Raw genomic sequence first — 16273 nt, forward strand, 5'->3', positions numbered from 1 at the left:
CTCCAAGTTTGCGTCGATTTCTTGTCTTCCTGGACAGATAACCTCTCGACAAACTCGATCCAAATTTCTTACACCTCTGGCAACAGACCCTGCTCCTCTCTCTCACCTAGCCCCAGGCGATTCCTAGATTTACGGGGCTCCTCGTCGACCATGGACCGTGCGCTGGTCGATATTCACACGTGATGCCAGGATGGGATGGGTTATACGAGCAAAGACGGTCCTGTTGCCTCTCCCCACCAACCGTTCCGCGCACATCGTCTGCACCGTCTACCACACCGCTAGGATGCCCACCGCGACGAAGAAATCGACAACTAAAGCGACTTCCAAGGCCTCTGCGACAGCCTCCAAAGCTGCGGGCTCCACGCACCCAAGCTGGGTGGATATGATCAAGGTACCGTCGTCGCCCTGCGCCTCCCTCCCACTGGTTTCCCTCCAAACTCGCTAAGCTTGTTGCTGATCCTTATCCATCCCTAGGAATGTATCATTGCGCATCCTGACGAGGCCCGTACTGGTGTCTCTAGGCCCACGATCAAGAAGGTGCGACTCGGCGCATGCTTGCAGTTGATGCCACCCCGACTCTAACGTGCCCTCTGTCCCTCTTTCTAGTTCGTCGAAACCAAGTACCACATTCAGCTTAACGCCGCCGCTGCTAGCCAGTTGAATAGGGCTATCTCCAACGGCAGCGAGAAGGGAATCTTCAGTCTTCCAAAGGGTACGCCGAGGCGATGACACATCATTGAGCTGGTCGAGACTGACTCTTCCCTTCCCAGGTCCCTCTGGAAAGATCAAGCTCGCTCCCAAGGCGAAGGCCGATGCTGCCAAGGAGGTAGGCTTTCCTCGTTGCTCTCTGCAGTTTGCACAATGCTCATTGGTGTCTAGAACAAGCCCACGATCAAGAAACCCACTGCGGGCAAGGGTACCGCCACCAAGGCCAAAGCCACTGCCACCAAGCCTGCTCCCGCTAAGAAGGCAAAAGCAGAACCAACCAAGGCGAAGGCCGCTGCTAAACCTGCCGCGAAGGCTGCTACGAAGACTGCTTCTGCAAAGCCCGCTGCGAAACCGGCTGTGAAGAAGACTGCGACGACTAAGAAGACCCCAGCCGCCAGTGCGACCAAGAAGGCAACAACCACCAAGAAAGTCACAACGGCCAAGAAGGCTGCTCCCAAGCCTGCGAAAAAGGTGGGTCGCGCAGTATTTATCTTTGCTCAGGGATCTGTAACCTCATTCTATTCACAGGCTGTTACAGGAGAGGCCAAGAAACCCGCATCCAAGGCAAAGGCCAAACCTGCTAGCACAACCAAGAGTAAGCCTGCTTCCACGAAGGCGAAACCTGCCTCCGCTAAAGCGGCAACCAAGACTAAACCTGCCTCCAAGGCTAAGCCTGCCTCCAAGGCCAAACCTGCCTCCAAGACCGCTGCGACCACAGCAGTGGCTGCCACTACCAGTGCCTAAATGGATATGTACCTTCCTTGTAATCTTGTAGTCCGGCATTTCTTGTGATTTATATTCGGAACCCTTTCTTGTTGAATGTCTACCATTTAATATCTCTTCGTTTTCGCCTTCGGGTTTGTACTTGTACGTCGTTGGATTTATTGGCCTCTTCGTCCGAGTTTTTGTGTATGTAGTTATCTTCTGTAGCTGTCGTGGTAAATATGCCTCTCGTCCGCTTACGAATATATCATATCAGTTCTTGACAATGAACGGTGATGACCTCAGACGAGATCCAAGACTTGCTCAACAGGCTACAGGCACCCATCGATGATGTCGACGCACTTTTGGGATATCTGACCGCGCCATTGGAAAGCATTGGTCTCTTGCCTCCGCTGTTCAAACAATTCAATGTCCAGCCTCTCCCTCCTAGCTCATTCAAAGTCTCCAAACATCTAGTGCGATTCCAACGCCTAATCCTGCAACACGTCTTCCCAACATGGGACAGCGCTCTGAAACGCAAGAAAGCGATAGTTCTGGCCGAGCAATACTTTTGTCCGGACCTCTTCTGCAATGCGCTTCCTGTTTCCGGAGAGGTAGCCTTGATTGCCCATTCCACCCTTCTTTCCTCGCCCCTATCTCTACACGCCATCGGGCTACTTGAACGGCTGGCCAACGAATATCCTCTGGACAGACTCTACGATACTATCTTTATACAAAATCAGCAACCCTCGCAAGAAAAAGAACTCGCATGGAACGACTGTGTCCGGAACCTAGTCATGGTCCCTTCCAAGGTCGCCAACGCCATCGGACTGGACGGAACCATACCTTCTCCACTGGAGAATGGAACGTACTTCAATCGGATGGGTGTTCGGTTGGAAAAGTTGATTGCAAGGCTGTCGAGGGAGAAGAAAGGCCGACAAGGTAGGAGTTGCATCTGTTCAACGTGCGGTCTTCAATCTAATCTTTCTGTGCCTACGGGACAGCATCGATCCAAGCTCTCTCCTACCTCCTCAACAAACTCGTCAATGTTGGATTATTCCCCTCCAGTCCACCAATATCCCGAACACAGCCATCGTTCTTCCAGGCGACTCTCGCGACGATCAGGTCCAAAGTCCATTCGGAAGGCGAAAAGGCGTATTTCGAGTATTGGAACGAACTCCTCGATAGCTTGCCATCGAGTTTATCTCTCCAGTCGATTTTAGTGTCGCTTTTTGCGTCGTTGGAGGGTATCCACCCGCCAATGGGCAATTCCCCGGTACAAAGAGGGAAGATACGAGAGGAAGCTATCTTGCTTTCTAAACTCCTGGGCATCGTCCGTCCCGCCAAACAGGAACTATGGGAGATTTCGACAAGTTTAATCCTGTCAAGGAACTGGTCATTGGCGCATGCTCGGATATTCGTTTGCTGGGTATCGGCAGCTGCGTTGGGAGGACCATTGGATGTTGAAAGTCTGTGCTACTTCTCTCGAACTTTGGCCGATACTGAATCAGTTTGCTAGCTCTCGACGTGTTCATGCAAGCGGTTCTCGGTCTATGGTCTTCGACTGAACATGTCAAACATTCGTTGCTATCCCAGCACCAGTGTAAGATGCCCCTACTAAGATCAATATTTTCCCATCTAATTTCAGGGTCCCTGTAGATGCAAGCACGCTTCTCCTCCTTTCTGCATCTTACTTCCTCCCCAACTCCCCTCCCATCAATGCCCTGACATTCTCCTCACTCTTCATTGACGGGATCACCAAATACCTCTCCCACCAAGACACGGCAATCCGCCACTGTGGAATGCTGGTAGCTGAAGAAACGGCGCGTATGTGCAACAAGAAACTCGATTTCGGCGGATGGGAGGGTGACGATGCGGGGAGACCGTGGGCTCGTTCTTTGCGCGAATTGATTCGTGCACGGGACGTCGATGCTGAACTCGATGTCCCTGAAGAAGCCCTCGTGGAAGATGTGGAAGTCGAAGAACTTACGACTGCTGCAGCGGCCCAGTCTCTCGCCGACCAAGAAGTTCACGTTGATAGCGACCAGGTCAATTTCGCAACACCGGTGGGATACGACTCGGACGATTCCCTCACAGGCTACGCTTCAGACGCGTCATCTGAATCTTCCTCTCCCGATCTAGAGGAACTGGCCGAAATCGAGAAGGACCCGACACTGAATATCGGGAAAAAGAAGGTTGCCAGACCCGTGTATCTCAAGCAGCTCGGGGATATGCTGAGGGGAGGTGTCAAGCAATCTTCGCCTGACGATCCACAGGAAGTGGATAGGCTGGAAATGGGTCTGAATTGTGCGGAGGAGTTGATTCGGAAAAAGGCTTCATATGGAACGGAACTCGGTAAGTCAACTACTACCATGGTAGATGAGAAAACTTCTAAATCCTTTCCAGCTGAAAATGCGGTCAACTTGGTATACGCCTTGCTATCGCTCAATGACAACTATGACTTGCCAGGGTTCTCGTCGAAGCGGCAAGGTGCAATGAACGCTCTGGTGGCGTGTGCCCCTCGTCAGGCTGCTCCGTGAGTTTTATTATGCCTCGTGAACGGTGCATGGGTTAAAAATGGCATAGATCGCTCATCGAAGAGTTTTTCAAGAATCAGTATTCTGCAGACCAGAGATATGTTGCCCTGAACGCTCTGGCTATGGGAGCTCGGGAACTGGCATCTCTGCCTATCCCGGAAAGCACAGCGCCCGCGGCTCGCGTCGAATTCCCAAGCAAAATGTTACCCCCGTCAATGCACCGCAGATACATTGCTGCCAGTCAAGCCGACAGGGAACTCGTCCCACTTCTTATGGACACCATCAGCCGCAGCGCCATCGAACAACAGCGACAATCCGACGCAGCCAATAGAGAGCCAACGATTGTTCGAGAAAAGGCTCTTAGAATCAAGAAAGCGGCACCCATTTCCGAAGCGACGAAGCGAGACAGGCTTGGTCTCGCGATTTCGCCACCCAAGAAAACAACTTTCACCCAGGTCGCCGCAGAGTTCTTCATTGCGCCGTTGGTCAACCGGTTCTGGCTTTTCCTCCGAGAAGAGCAGACGAGGGAACAGAGAACGGCGCATCTCGAAGGGCGGTCAAAGTATAGAGGTGCAGGGACGGGGTTGATTTTGAATCCTCTGATTCTTTCGCACTTCCTGCGAACGCTTGGGATCCTCGTCAACGCCTCGCAAAATGCACCAGAGTGGCTGGCCATTATTGCACCGGACACACTCGAGCTGGCCGTCAGCCTGGGTACTCGTCCAATAAGTGCCAGCGAAACTGAAGACGACGAAGAGGAGGGGACAAAGGAGGAGAAAGAAGCTTCAGTGATCTCTTCCGCGTTGGAGCTATCGTTGGTTATCCTCGACGGCTGCCTCATCGTTGATGATGGACGAACGCTGGGTCTGGAACACACCACATTGCTGCTCGGTGTGCAGGAATGGGCGGGAAAGATTTTTGAGAGTCTCGAGCAGGGCTTGAAGATATCGGGTGGAGGAGGGATGCAGGAAGCCCGGATCAGAAGCACCACGGCAGGGGTATTGCTCAAAGTCGACGAGATAATAAGCCGTTGGAAGAGGTCGATGTTAGACTGGCGATAGACCTTTCTGTAGATAGTGTCAATGGCAATAATGTCAACCAAGAGCGAGGGCAAGAGCGCTCCCGACGCCTGTTGTGATTGCGGCAAATTTGATTGGCTGATGCGGATTCCCACGAATTCGGGAGTTTCGCCAACGACGACAACGAAGCTCTTTACAAGTGTCGTCTAGTCCGAGAACCTCCTGCACAATGCTTTCTTCAATTGCACGACGTACCGCACCAAGGGTGGCCCTCAACAGGCGCCTTCTTTCCACGACACCCTCTCGTCGCTCAGATGCTCTGTTTGTGGTATGTATAGTCGGTTGGGACAGGGTGTTAACCAAGGTTTCTTACAAGTTTTTGTAGCACCGGGATACTCCCTACAACAACCCCAAGGTCGGTTGCTTCATTCGCATGCGGAAGACACATCCTGAAGACCTGGTTTAGATTCCCTTCGAGTTCGATGCCGCGAACATGAAACGGGCACAGGAAATCATCGCGCGCTACCCTCCCCAATACAAGAAAGCAGCCGTCATCCCCCTCCTCGACCTCGGACAACGGCAAAACAAGGGCTGGACAAGCATTAGCGTCATGAACTACGTTGCCAAGCTCCTCGAAATGCCAGCCATGCGCGTGTACGAGGTGGCGACCTTTTACACCATGTTCAACCGGTGGGAACCATTTCACTTCCCAAGTCTGTAATTGCCTCTTTGCTGACCTCAATTCGCGTGAATTATATAGTGAACCTATTGGCCAGAACTTTATCCAACTTTGCACGACGACACCTTGCATGCTGTGCGGTTCTACCAACATCCTCAACACTATCTCCGAGCACCTTGGTGGAATCAAGCCCGGTCAGACGACGAAGGACGGAAAGTTCACTCTTGTTGAGGTTGAGTGCCAGGGAGCGTGCAGCAATGCACCTATGATGGTCGTCAACGATGACTACTACGTGAGTGCCATCTTATATCGACTTTGTGCTTTTACCCATTGCTGCCATTGCAGGAGGACCTGACTCCCGAATCCACTAAAAAGATTCTCGACGCCTTTGCTCGTGGTGAAAAACCCAAGCCTGGTCCTCAGAGCAGCAGACATACCAGCGAGAACTCGGCGGGCCTGACTAACCTTACTGGCAAGGTGCGTTTGCCTCCAGGATTTCCCATTGACCCGTTTACTCATATTCCCGCGTAGCCATACGGCCCAGGTGAATTCTGCCTACCAGAATTCCAGTAGAATGCACAAATTCTCGTAATAGACGTTCCATGAATAGTCGTGTATCGGCGTAGAATGCTATGGCAGGGGTATCTCAACCATCCACTGTTCTCATCAGTAGAGCGCTTATAGGCACTCTCCTTGTTCAATCGTCGCCTTCACCATCGTCATACCCGTACATACCCGCACCGCCGTCGGGCAAGCGGTCGATGATATAGCTAATTTTAATGATTAGAACACGTGGGACTGTCATGGAAAGAAATGAGACGTACAAGATTTCTTCCTTTAGGTCGTTGCAGTACCGTTCTGGAAGAAAGGTGTAATGAGAAGAGCAGACATCGCTAGGATGGTATCACCTACCGAGCGGCAAGTCGCGGTCGTCAGTTCCGAAGGGCATTTCAATCTCTTCTGCGATACCCTCAATCCCCATGAAGGTGAAGGCGACCACGGTGACGATGGGAATAATTGCCCATCCCAAATCATTAACCAGGGTGAGTGGCAAAGCAAATAGATAGAGCGTCACACATTGCTTCAAGTGAATTCCGTCTGGCGTAAAGGTCAGTTCAGATCACTTGGGAATGAATGAACGGTCGCCTCACATGAAGCAGGGATTGGGGTATTCGCAACGCGTTCCATTACTCCGAGCTGGTCAACGAGGCTCTGGATCATCTGGGTCATGCCGTTCATTCCTGTGTAATAGGAGAGAGCATGAGTGCTCCGCCTTGTTACTTCTTTGAGGGGAAGAATTAACCTGCTGGACCAATCGTCTCCAACAATCCATCTCGTCGGAAGCCATAGATTATTCGTGTCAATTCGTGAGCAATTCTATGGAATCACATTAACATTGAAACAAACTGGGGCCGAAATGTGGACACTCACATTAGAGGAAGAGGCATCGATGCATCATCATAAGACTGGAAGTCTAGAGCCCTGTGACTATCTGTCAGGAGTGGCGTGCTTGCATCCATAGTCCCCAGCCGGGTCTTGCTTCGCTTGGCGCGGATACGTTTGGTAGGGTCTGCCCTGAACATTTCGGGGGTGGTGGTTCCACTGGGGCTAAGGCTGTTCTCGCGACTGGGGCCACCGTTGACAACAGAACCGTCCTTCATCGTGGCGTATGTCCCAGGGGAGGAACTGCGCTGGGTGCCGTAGAGCAGTTCATCTCGTCGGTAGAAGGATTTCGGGAGGATTCCAACGTAGTCGGGGTAGTGAATCCCATCTTCGCCGCGGAGGTAATGCTTGGTGGCATAAGCAAAGGACAGAGCCAAGTGGAGACAGTCGATCTTTTTGCGCTTGAGTTGGCTGGGAGTGAGAAGACTGACGGGGGTCTTGCCCTTCGCGTGACTCGGCTGTTCACCGGTGGGTGGTAGGTTGACCGTGATCCAGACAGTTCGACAGAAGTTACGGGTCAAGGTAGTCACAGCTTGGAATGCCTTTCTGCCTTCCCAGTAGCGATCATAGGAGGTTGAGTTCCTGTTGAGAATCGTTTTAGAGGTCAAGTCGAGTCTTTAAGGAGAACATAATTTTACCTGAAGACCAGGATCAAACCGACCTATAGAGGACATCAGTCTATGAGTTGTACTTGAGAGGCTGTACAGGGTACTTACGACGACGGAAAGGAGGGGAACGATCGAGTTGGTCCATACAACCGTGTACCCTTCGTGTGAAGCGTATGCCACAAGTGCAGCAAAAAGAGAGACGGTCGTGACAGGGCCTACGATACGGGAGATAATCTGGATGGCCTTCAGCAACAGTTGGAAAACGACCGGCGCATCTGGGTACTCACACTACCCTTTATCCTTAGAACATCAGGCAACCAAGAGTACTGGAAAGCAGGTATAGGTTAACTCAGATACATCAAAGTCAAACCAAAACTGTTTACCTTTCTCAAATGTTTCCTCCTGATCTTTGGAGGCTAGGATAAGTGAGTCCCATTTAGCCCGTCTTCTCGTCACGAAATGGTAGCGTCCACGAGGCACATACCGAGATGTTAGGGATAACAGACGTTAGCCCACTCTTGACTGTACCAGTTATGGCCGACATTTCCGTTCTACGAGGCCACCAGGACGGTTGAAAGGCTTGACAAGGGACTCCAGACTGCGCTCAAGTTAAGGAGTGAATGAATTGGGCTTGGTCCTGCAGCTTCCTTGATTTCGGTCTTTATAGTGGCCTCGTTTCGGGTTTTGTTCCGTGTTTCAATGATGGTCGCTGGAAAAGCGCCGTAGGCATGAATTCAAGTATTTTGGGCCACTCGGTGTCTCTGCACTTGTGGTTGCGACTTGGAAAATGAGCTTGTAAGAAACGGCATGGTGTTGAAGGTCGTTGATCGAAGCAGAGTCGAGCGAATATTGCGCCCCAGCCAAGGTGGCTGTGACTTCACCCCTCTTTCAATCTAACCACATCCTTCCTCATCGCGTTCCATGGCGAACGCGGTTCTTTCAAACATGGAAAGCGTCAAAGCTGCTATTTCCGAACTCGAGAATGGCCTCCCAAGTCCTAGGGAGCGCGGCGTCGCGGGTCTCGACGCGTCCACCGCCCAACTGTCAACGATTGAAACGATTCTTGTAGACCTTCAACCTGGCACCGTAGTTGCAGAACTAACGCGCCCTTATCCTTATTAGAAACTTTCAACGATCTCGCCGTTAACGTTCAAACGTCTTGCTGAGGCTTTGAGGACTGGGCTACAGCCTCTCTATACGGAGCAACTTCAGTTGACGCTGCGTCTGTCTCTGAGTATCTTCCAGACAATTCAGGACGAGAAGATCAACCAGCTCGTCGGGAATGGACATGCAGGTATTAAGGAAGGCTGGGAAATGTCTCAAGCCGCTATCATTGCTGGAATCTTGGTCTATCCTTTTCCTGATGTGCTCGAACAGATTTACTGAACACTCTTTTTCAGGATTACTTGGAGGAGGATTCTACGGGTAAGCCCTTCTGGAAAACCCGCTAGTTAGCGGCTGAGACCAGGTTACAGTTAAAGCAAAGACTGCCGTTGCAACGGCTTTTCAATCGTTGCTCTGTCGCCTGTACTTCTCGTCTACCAGGAACGACCGCATAGAAGGCAACAGTGACCTTCTAACTAGCGTAAATCAAATGGAGGACTGCATATATGCGTCGAGTATAGCTGATCTCTCTGTTTCTTACTCAAGGTTTACATGCTTCTGTCCGACATTGCTTCTGGGAACGCGGAGGTCGCATCCAATTTACGCAGGGCGACATTGCTGGGAGGGTATGACTTGAATTTCCTTCCTGTGCGAATTGTTGGAGGCTCATGACATCAGAACCCGCCTTGGTTTCACTATCTGGAATACACGAGGTCTGTCCTCGTTTTCGCCAGGTGGAACAGTGACTGACGCCCTTCGTCAGAATTTCTCCCTCTCGAAGCGTTACTGGAGCTATTCGCGAACCTCCTTCCTTCGGCCAAGGGCACTGGGAAAGAGAAGCGCCTTCCGTTCATTCAACAAGTCTTCAACCCATCCATCTTTGCTTGCTCTTCGAAGATCGTCGATGTCCTCCAGTCGGGAAAAACCTGGGATGACATTGGAACTGAACTTATGGATTCCCTTGCTTCGGCCAACCTCGCCTTGTAAGCCATCTTGATTGGCCCCCTTGCACCTTCGTTCACCTTGGCTATAGCCCCCAGCCATTCCAGACTGCTTTCCTGACCATTGGCAAGGGCGAAGAGAAGGCAACCGAGCGCATATACGTCGATTCGAAGGTGTTTCTGATGAACGTTCAAGAGGTACTTTGAGTGTCCCGGGCCTCCGAAATCTCAGTACTGACACGTAGGCACAGGGAGAAAGTCTTGACGTGTTAACTATCGACTACAACACTGTCATAGACATTGAGATGACCCCATCGTTGGGGAAAGGCATCACTGTCAACGTCTCGTTGACTCGACCCCCTCTCATTGGAAAGAACATGATGGAAGCAAGCCAAAGGAACCATACCGCGCACTGGGTGATCAAGAACACCGACAAGGAACGTTTCATTTCTGCTCTGAAGGAGCGAGGGCTTGTGGGTATACTCTTCGTTCCCCCTTCCATTGTTCTCATCAGTTGGCAGTCGGTGAAGCAGACCAAGGAGGACTACTCCAGGAAGTTATCGATTGCTAAGCAAATTGCCCTGGATGGAACCAAGAACGCGTCACCCCCGCGTACCACGCAGGTGAGGCCTACCGGTTTCAGATGCATGAATTCTGTTCACATATTCCTTGCAGGAAAAGGTGTCCGTCATCAAGCAATGTAAGTCGGAAGTCTGAGAATGCCAACATGCTGACTGCCTGCCTTCAGTATGGGACCAATCAACGCCAGGCGAACACCACGCCGCCTCAGAAGACTCCCTCCCCGTAGGGTCCATTCTCCCTCCTGCATCTGGCGAGTTGCTCCTCCGCTCCGCCGAGAAGCCTCCCCAGACGCTGTTCATAGACAACGAGGGCAATCTCAGTGCAGTCCCCGCCAAGGCGGTGTCTCCTGCTGCGAAATTGAAGACGGAGAAAGGAGAGGGGGGGAAGACCGTACCAAAGTCCACACTGCCCTTGGCGACCGAGCCAAATGTTCAACCTTTGAAGAGCGGTAAACGTTCCAATCCCGTGATCCTTTTGTCGGACGACGAAGTCGACGAAGGAGGCTCACCCGAATTCACACCCAGTCCAGCTCCAAAGCGGCCAAAGAAGGCGCTTCCGAAAGGTGAGCAAGTTGATCATGTTCATGCCCGCATTCTCGACCTGAAATTCTCGCAGTCGCCCCTACTCCTCCCAGTGAACCAAAGACTCGCCAAGCGAAGAGGAAAGCCCTGGAGAATCTCCGTACCAAGGAAAACCTTCAGACGGGTCAGGTTGGCGCGGCTCGGGATGGTACGTGCTCGAAATAGCTCCTCTGGACTTCTTCCTGAACAAAACACATGGCCTCGCATAGGATCCCCTTGCCTTGAAGGGAAGAAGCGAAAGCTAGACGAACCTGCAACTGCGGAAACGCCAGTGAAGAGGCTCCGCTCGTCCGATACCCCAGATGTTCAAAAGGAGAACTTTATCTTTGCACCCGTCCCTCTCAGGGCCAATGCCCGATTCACCGTCGCGTCGAAGAAACCTCAGGACCGTCCGAAACCGACCTTGGCCACGCCCGCAACGTCAGTCCCTCGAAAAGCTGCAATGAAGAATAGGGCAGGAAAAGCGAAGGAAATGAAGCAGCCGACGCGTGCGTCCAATCGAGCTAAGGCAGCTTCCGAGAAGAAGCAGCCCGCAATCAAGGTTAAGCTGGAGGTTCAGGATGACTCGGCACCCCTTTTGCTCCCCGAGTCGGAGGACACCATTCCACCGAAAGCGGAGCGAGTCCGCGGGCGACGACAGGTCGACGTTAAGCAAGAAGTGCGGGACGAAAAGGTTCGCCTGACTTCCGAACCAGGAAGCGACCATCTCGCCGTGAGTCATCCCAAAGCTTTCCATCGACTGGGCCTCATTTGCAACCTCCAGTCTCGCAGTCACGCAGGTGAAAATGCAGCCAAAACCTCGTCAAAGCTCGCCGCCCAATTAAAAGACTTTCCGAGCCGTCAGCAGAGAAAGAAGAAGAAGGCACCATGGGAGTCAGACTCATTCATCCAGAAGATCAAGCAAGAGTCGACGCCCGAGCCATTCGAGCTCTCTGAGCGAGACCGTGATCTTGAGCGACCCTCGATGGAGGTGTTGCCCAAAGAACCAGTGGAATCGATTCCTGCTCTCGAACAGGGCAGCAGTGATGACTATGAAGGAGACACGAAAACATTTGTCGAAGAATATATGGTCCCTACCAAGGTAGTAGCCATCCCGACTACTTTGTGCACTGATGCTTAACGTCCTTTCACAGACCGGTAACTCCAGTCCCGACATAATCCTCAGCGAAATCAACCAGCCTGAGAGGCCCGAGACCCCAAAGGACATGATTGTAACCATGATCGACCTAACACACTCCCCTACACCTGAGAAACAAGCCGTTGTCGCTAAACCCAAGCCCAAACCCAAACGTCTTTCTGAGATCGGGATCCAAGCAGGGACTACATCACAACTTGAACTAATGAAGCACGAGTCCCCGCTTCCAGCTCGTCCAGTCTGCGAGAAGCAAGAGGTCGTCCCTCCCTCTCCACCTGCGGCCAGGAAAGCAGACACTCTGAAAGTTCCCGTTCCCAAGGTCACTTTCCAAGACTTGCCTAAGCCTGCTATGTCAGAGGATCCTGCTGGAACCCGCTCGAAGTTATCTGTGGATGGTGATCAATCACGTAAGAGGGACGATGTCAGTCCTTTCCGAACCCAGCGTCACGAAGAGAGGTCTGGAACGGCGGATCGTCATGCGAAGCAGAGGCAGGCAGCGTTGGCAGTGCTGGAAGCTGAACAGGCGAATGAAGCTGTTATTGAGGTGCGTGGGGTCATGGACGACTCTGGGAAACCATTTGATCGACTCGTCGTAGGCGTTGAACAAGATCCATAATGTAGGGATCTGATCCCGTCGTCTCGACATCGACTGACATCCTCGCCCCCAGGAATTGATCAAAGCAGTCATCGGTAGATTTGATTCAACATCTCAAGAAGCTCGACGCAGCAAGATGTCGATTTTGCGAAGCGCTGCAGAGCATCTGGAAGTCCTGCGCATCGACTCGTTAGTCCCATTCACTCCCAACCTGTTCGATGACTGGCTGGCTCACAAGTTCGTTTCAAGTGCTCGTCATTTCAATGCCTTTGTGGATCTCGAGGCGGACTACGCCGCTCGACGTAAAAAGATTTCAGATGAGATCGAGTCGTTCCAGAAGGCTGGTAATCGTGCCACCAACGCTGTCAAGGCTATCATCAAAACCCACAACCAGAACGGATTGTCGAAGAAATTCCCGACGTCCCTATTCCCTAAACCATTCTCGGCCAAGGCTCACAGGCGTTGAAATCGAAATAACGTGCTCATGTACTATACAGGGTAGGCGGTGTCGGATGCTCGAATTAATTATACATACTTCTCTGCGAGAACTGAGGGACAGCCGTTAACCTTTGGGGAAGCCTGGGGCCAAATAGGAGACTTACTCAAAGCAGTCAGCGATGTCCATCCAGTGAAGGGATGACTACAACACGAAGGTCAGCAACGATGTTGGCAACAGAGATCCAACGGGACATGCCTCCTTTGACCCTCTCCTGTGAGAGGGTTGTATTGTTCCCAGACGTAACCAGTTCGCTCGTATTCCTGCGGGATCATGTATGGGTCATCCAAGCAGAAGCGACGTGAAGCATGTGGACAAACCTTGACAACATTGTCTACAACATTCCTGCGGAGCTCTTTGTAGATCTCCTGAGCTCTCTCCTGGTACGGGCCCGGTTGAGCGGCATATGTCTGACAAGAATCGAATGTCAACCCAATCCAACAATCAGAATGGAAGCACCGCACCTTATGCAAAGCACTCAGAGCGAGGTAGTTCATCTGAATCCAGATAGGGCCCTTCCAGTAGTTCTCGCCTTTGCCGAATTGAGGATGAGAAGCGGAGAGACTACGGATGCCGTAAGACGACCAGAGGTGTTCGGGATCCCTGACGAGCTCAAGGATAGAACCCAAGTGGGGAGAGTCCGGCGGAAGGAGTGAAAGGAGGAAGGGGAAGAGCGAGAGGTAGCCCTTGTGACAGATGTGATAGGACTCATCATCCTCGTTTACACCGACATCGCAGTACATGTTTTCCTCCTCATTCCAGTGCAGATCTAAAGCCATCTTCAGTATCCCTTCCAGGATTACACAGAGGTTCTACCCACCTTCAATGTTGTCGAGAATAGCACGTTCGTATTTGGCGAAGTTGGCTTGGTCCTCCTTCTCACCAATGAATCCAGAGATATCTTTCATGGTCCGGGAGAAGAATGCCATCCACGAAATCAAGTCGAGGTGAAGTTCTCCCGGGTGAGGAGGGCCACGAGGATAATCATCCATGCCACTGGTCAAAACATGCTCTTCAGTTCGTCCGCGCCATCGGTAACCCTCCGTTCGCGAACGAGCTTTTCGACCATACTGCTTGATCTGACCACGCTGTGTACGTCTGAACCACTCATAGTGTCGCTTCAATGGTGCGTAGATAGACTTGAGGTAGGAGAAGGCCAGCTCTTGGTCTTGCAAATGCTGAGTTCCGGGTACAGGGGTTGCTTCATCTTGGACTCCGAGTGGTGTCTGTGCACCTCCCATACCCATCCCGAGATCTTCGTCAGAAGGGCCGCGGTTGGCATTGACAGACTTCAACCGTTCGATGAATGCTGCGACGACCGTTACTAGTGTCGGGGGGTTGGCGTAGTTGGGTACCTGAGTTTGGAACTCTACAGGGACCTTGCAGGATGGTCAGCGGACGTCAGATTCTGCATAGCAATTGGTAACTACCTTGCTTCTGGCTTCTTCGCCGAGAATTTGTTCCCGAGCTACCCATCCATTGTCGTCGATGAGATTGATCCAATCTTTCAAAATTTCAAGACTGAAGTCATTGTCCCACTGCCCAATATGCAAGAGATGGAAGCCCTCGTCCCTACCGCAGGTGTTTCAGAAGGAAGTTAGACATAACTCGAAAAGTCCTTACCAGTAGAATCCTCGAGGGAAGAAACTCCTACTGGGAGTGGCAGTGAGTAGTGACTTGGGTTCTGTAAGGTGTGAACCGCTGGGTTTCGCGTCGTCATCGTCTCCAGCGTCCTCATCTTGGTCCCATTCATAGGAGAACTTCCTGTCCACAATGGAGTTTCCATAGAAATAGCCAACTCCGCCAATGAGGTTGGAAGTCACTGCTTTGGAAAAGGCCTCCAAGGATGATTGTTTCTCAGTTGGATAGTCGGCGGGATGGGGGAGAGTGGCCCTGAAGCGTTGGTTGTAAGCTTCAATCAAGGCCGGGATTCCTTCGTCTAGAGTGGATGCTACGATCTTATAAGTCAAGGCAAAACATGATGAACCACTGACAAGACTTACAGCTAAGCTTCTGTTTGGCGCTTCCGCTCTCGAACAGGACGTCGAATTGGAATGGGCCGTCAAAGGTTTTCTGAACGGCGAAAAAGTTGCTGTTCGTATAGACATCGTTCGGAAGAGTGAGGACATATCCGGGGTTGGGGAAATCGGGTTGGTAGGCTGGCATTACTTCACGGAACTTCTCAGCCATTGCGGCAATAATAATATCTGAATGCATTGGGAGTTAGGGAAGACTACAAATAAGAACAGGAGTCCTACCTTTCGCCTTCCAGATGTTGCCGCGCTCCACTGCCCTCCCAAGGAACTGGGTCTTTTCAACGGACCTCTTGAAATCCTCATAATGAGCGCCGTCCTTGATGTATTTGTTGTCCGGACCTGCAGGCCCCCGTGAGGGTACATTCAAAAAAAGGCGATAACTGGCATACCATCCACTACTCGAAGGGTGAAGTCCCCGAGTTCAATCGTGTTTCCGCTGAATTCAACCTCCCCGTCAATACCCTACGGGCCAGAATGGGTTAGTCGGGGAAATTGGGTAGAAGCGAGTGACTGACGTTCTCTCTCTCGTCCGTTTCCATTCCAAGGTTTCCCAGTCCCTCAAGACCAGCATAATAGATGACGGAGATACGTGACGGGTCCTCTGTTGTCCATGAGATTTAACCTTATGCTCAAGTACCATCCAGACGAACCTGGGCGTAGAGGTTCTCCACGAATTCGTGCAGCCCAACTTCCTCCATGAAGTCCGCCAGGGATCTTGAGGAACTCTGTTGTTATTTTCACATTGTTGAAGCTGTCTTTCAGAACCTGTACACCGCCTTCTCTTGGATCATATTCCGTCCAGGTATAGCTGTCTAATTCGTTCTGTTCACATGTGTGTCGAGTTTCTTTTACAGCACCGTGTTAACAGCAGTAGTTCAACTCTGAAACGAGAAGTGCACTTACTTCCGATAGACATGAAGTCTTGTGTCCCGAACCACATCATCCCAGTCATTAGCGACTCTGGAATTCGAGGACGAAGCCCAAAGTACAGGTTCGGTCGGTACGCGCCCCATAGCAGCGTGTCATTCGCTCCCTGTGCCAGTACTGCAGGCAGCACTGGCAGGAAAAGTAGCCAACGCGTCTGCATTGTGAGCGCCTTCGTAACTG

The 16273-nt window shown here is 51.7% G+C and overlaps 6 protein-coding genes across 6 annotated transcripts; 4 read left to right on the forward strand and 2 right to left on the reverse strand.

The window, feature by feature from the left end:
• Positions 1-190: 190 nt before the first annotated feature.
• CC1G_03813 (hypothetical protein) lies at positions 191-1452 on the forward strand (the record flags this gene model as incomplete). The annotated part of the gene is made up of 6 exons (XM_001833544.2): positions 191-391; positions 475-537; positions 607-712; positions 771-826; positions 880-1179; positions 1237-1452. The coding sequence occupies 6 exons, from the start codon at positions 191-193 to the stop codon at positions 1450-1452; spliced, it is 942 nt and encodes a 313-aa protein (XP_001833596.2).
• A 254-nt stretch (positions 1453-1706) lies between these two features.
• CC1G_03814 (telomeric DNA binding protein) lies at positions 1707-5008 on the forward strand (the record flags this gene model as incomplete). The annotated part of the gene is made up of 6 exons (XM_001833545.1): positions 1707-2352; positions 2415-2879; positions 2930-3013; positions 3070-3765; positions 3817-3946; positions 3997-5008. The coding sequence occupies 6 exons, from the start codon at positions 1707-1709 to the stop codon at positions 5006-5008; spliced, it is 3033 nt and encodes a 1010-aa protein (XP_001833597.1).
• A 187-nt stretch (positions 5009-5195) lies between these two features.
• On the forward strand, positions 5196-6218 carry CC1G_03815 (NADH-ubiquinone oxidoreductase subunit; the record flags this gene model as incomplete). The annotated part of the gene is made up of 6 exons (XM_001833546.2): positions 5196-5294; positions 5352-5381; positions 5433-5656; positions 5727-5937; positions 5991-6122; positions 6177-6218. 6 exons carry the CDS (start codon positions 5196-5198, stop codon positions 6216-6218), a joined length of 738 nt encoding a protein of 245 aa, XP_001833598.2.
• Positions 6219-6342: 124 nt separating this feature from the next.
• On the reverse strand, positions 6343-8257 carry CC1G_03816 (hypothetical protein; the record flags this gene model as incomplete). Its single annotated transcript, XM_001833547.2, has 11 exons — positions 8181-8257; positions 8080-8112; positions 7984-8022; positions 7805-7930; positions 7727-7749; positions 7077-7670; positions 6949-7022; positions 6797-6886; positions 6558-6743; positions 6470-6503; positions 6343-6415 (listed from the first exon to the last, which is right to left on the reverse strand). The coding sequence occupies exons 1-11, from the start codon at positions 8238-8240 to the stop codon at positions 6343-6345; spliced, it is 1332 nt and encodes a 443-aa protein (XP_001833599.1). The 5' UTR covers positions 8241-8257.
• A 384-nt stretch (positions 8258-8641) lies between these two features.
• CC1G_03817 (hypothetical protein) lies at positions 8642-13100 on the forward strand (the record flags this gene model as incomplete). Its single annotated transcript, XM_001833548.2, has 18 exons — positions 8642-8761; positions 8819-9043; positions 9097-9121; positions 9172-9281; positions 9347-9426; positions 9479-9513; positions 9564-9783; positions 9834-9939; positions 9993-10214; positions 10263-10364; positions 10417-10441; positions 10490-10885; positions 10939-11052; positions 11114-11616; positions 11668-11985; positions 12038-12583; positions 12636-12656; positions 12708-13100. 18 exons carry the CDS (start codon positions 8642-8644, stop codon positions 13098-13100), a joined length of 3561 nt encoding a protein of 1186 aa, XP_001833600.2.
• Positions 13101-13288: 188 nt separating this feature from the next.
• On the reverse strand, positions 13289-16253 carry CC1G_03818 (glucosidase I; the record flags this gene model as incomplete). The annotated part of the gene is made up of 11 exons (XM_001833549.2): positions 13289-13540; positions 13595-13899; positions 13951-14509; positions 14561-14702; positions 14754-15081; positions 15134-15337; positions 15389-15505; positions 15556-15628; positions 15682-15767; positions 15817-15978; positions 16070-16253. The coding sequence occupies 11 exons, from the start codon at positions 16251-16253 to the stop codon at positions 13289-13291; spliced, it is 2412 nt and encodes an 803-aa protein (XP_001833601.2).
• Positions 16254-16273: the final 20 nt, after the last annotated feature.

This window comes from Coprinopsis cinerea, assembly GCF_000182895.1.
Source record: "Coprinopsis cinerea okayama7#130 chromosome 2 map unlocalized cont3.2, whole genome shotgun sequence".
Classification (NCBI taxonomy): Eukaryota; Fungi; Basidiomycota; class Agaricomycetes; order Agaricales; family Psathyrellaceae; genus Coprinopsis; species Coprinopsis cinerea.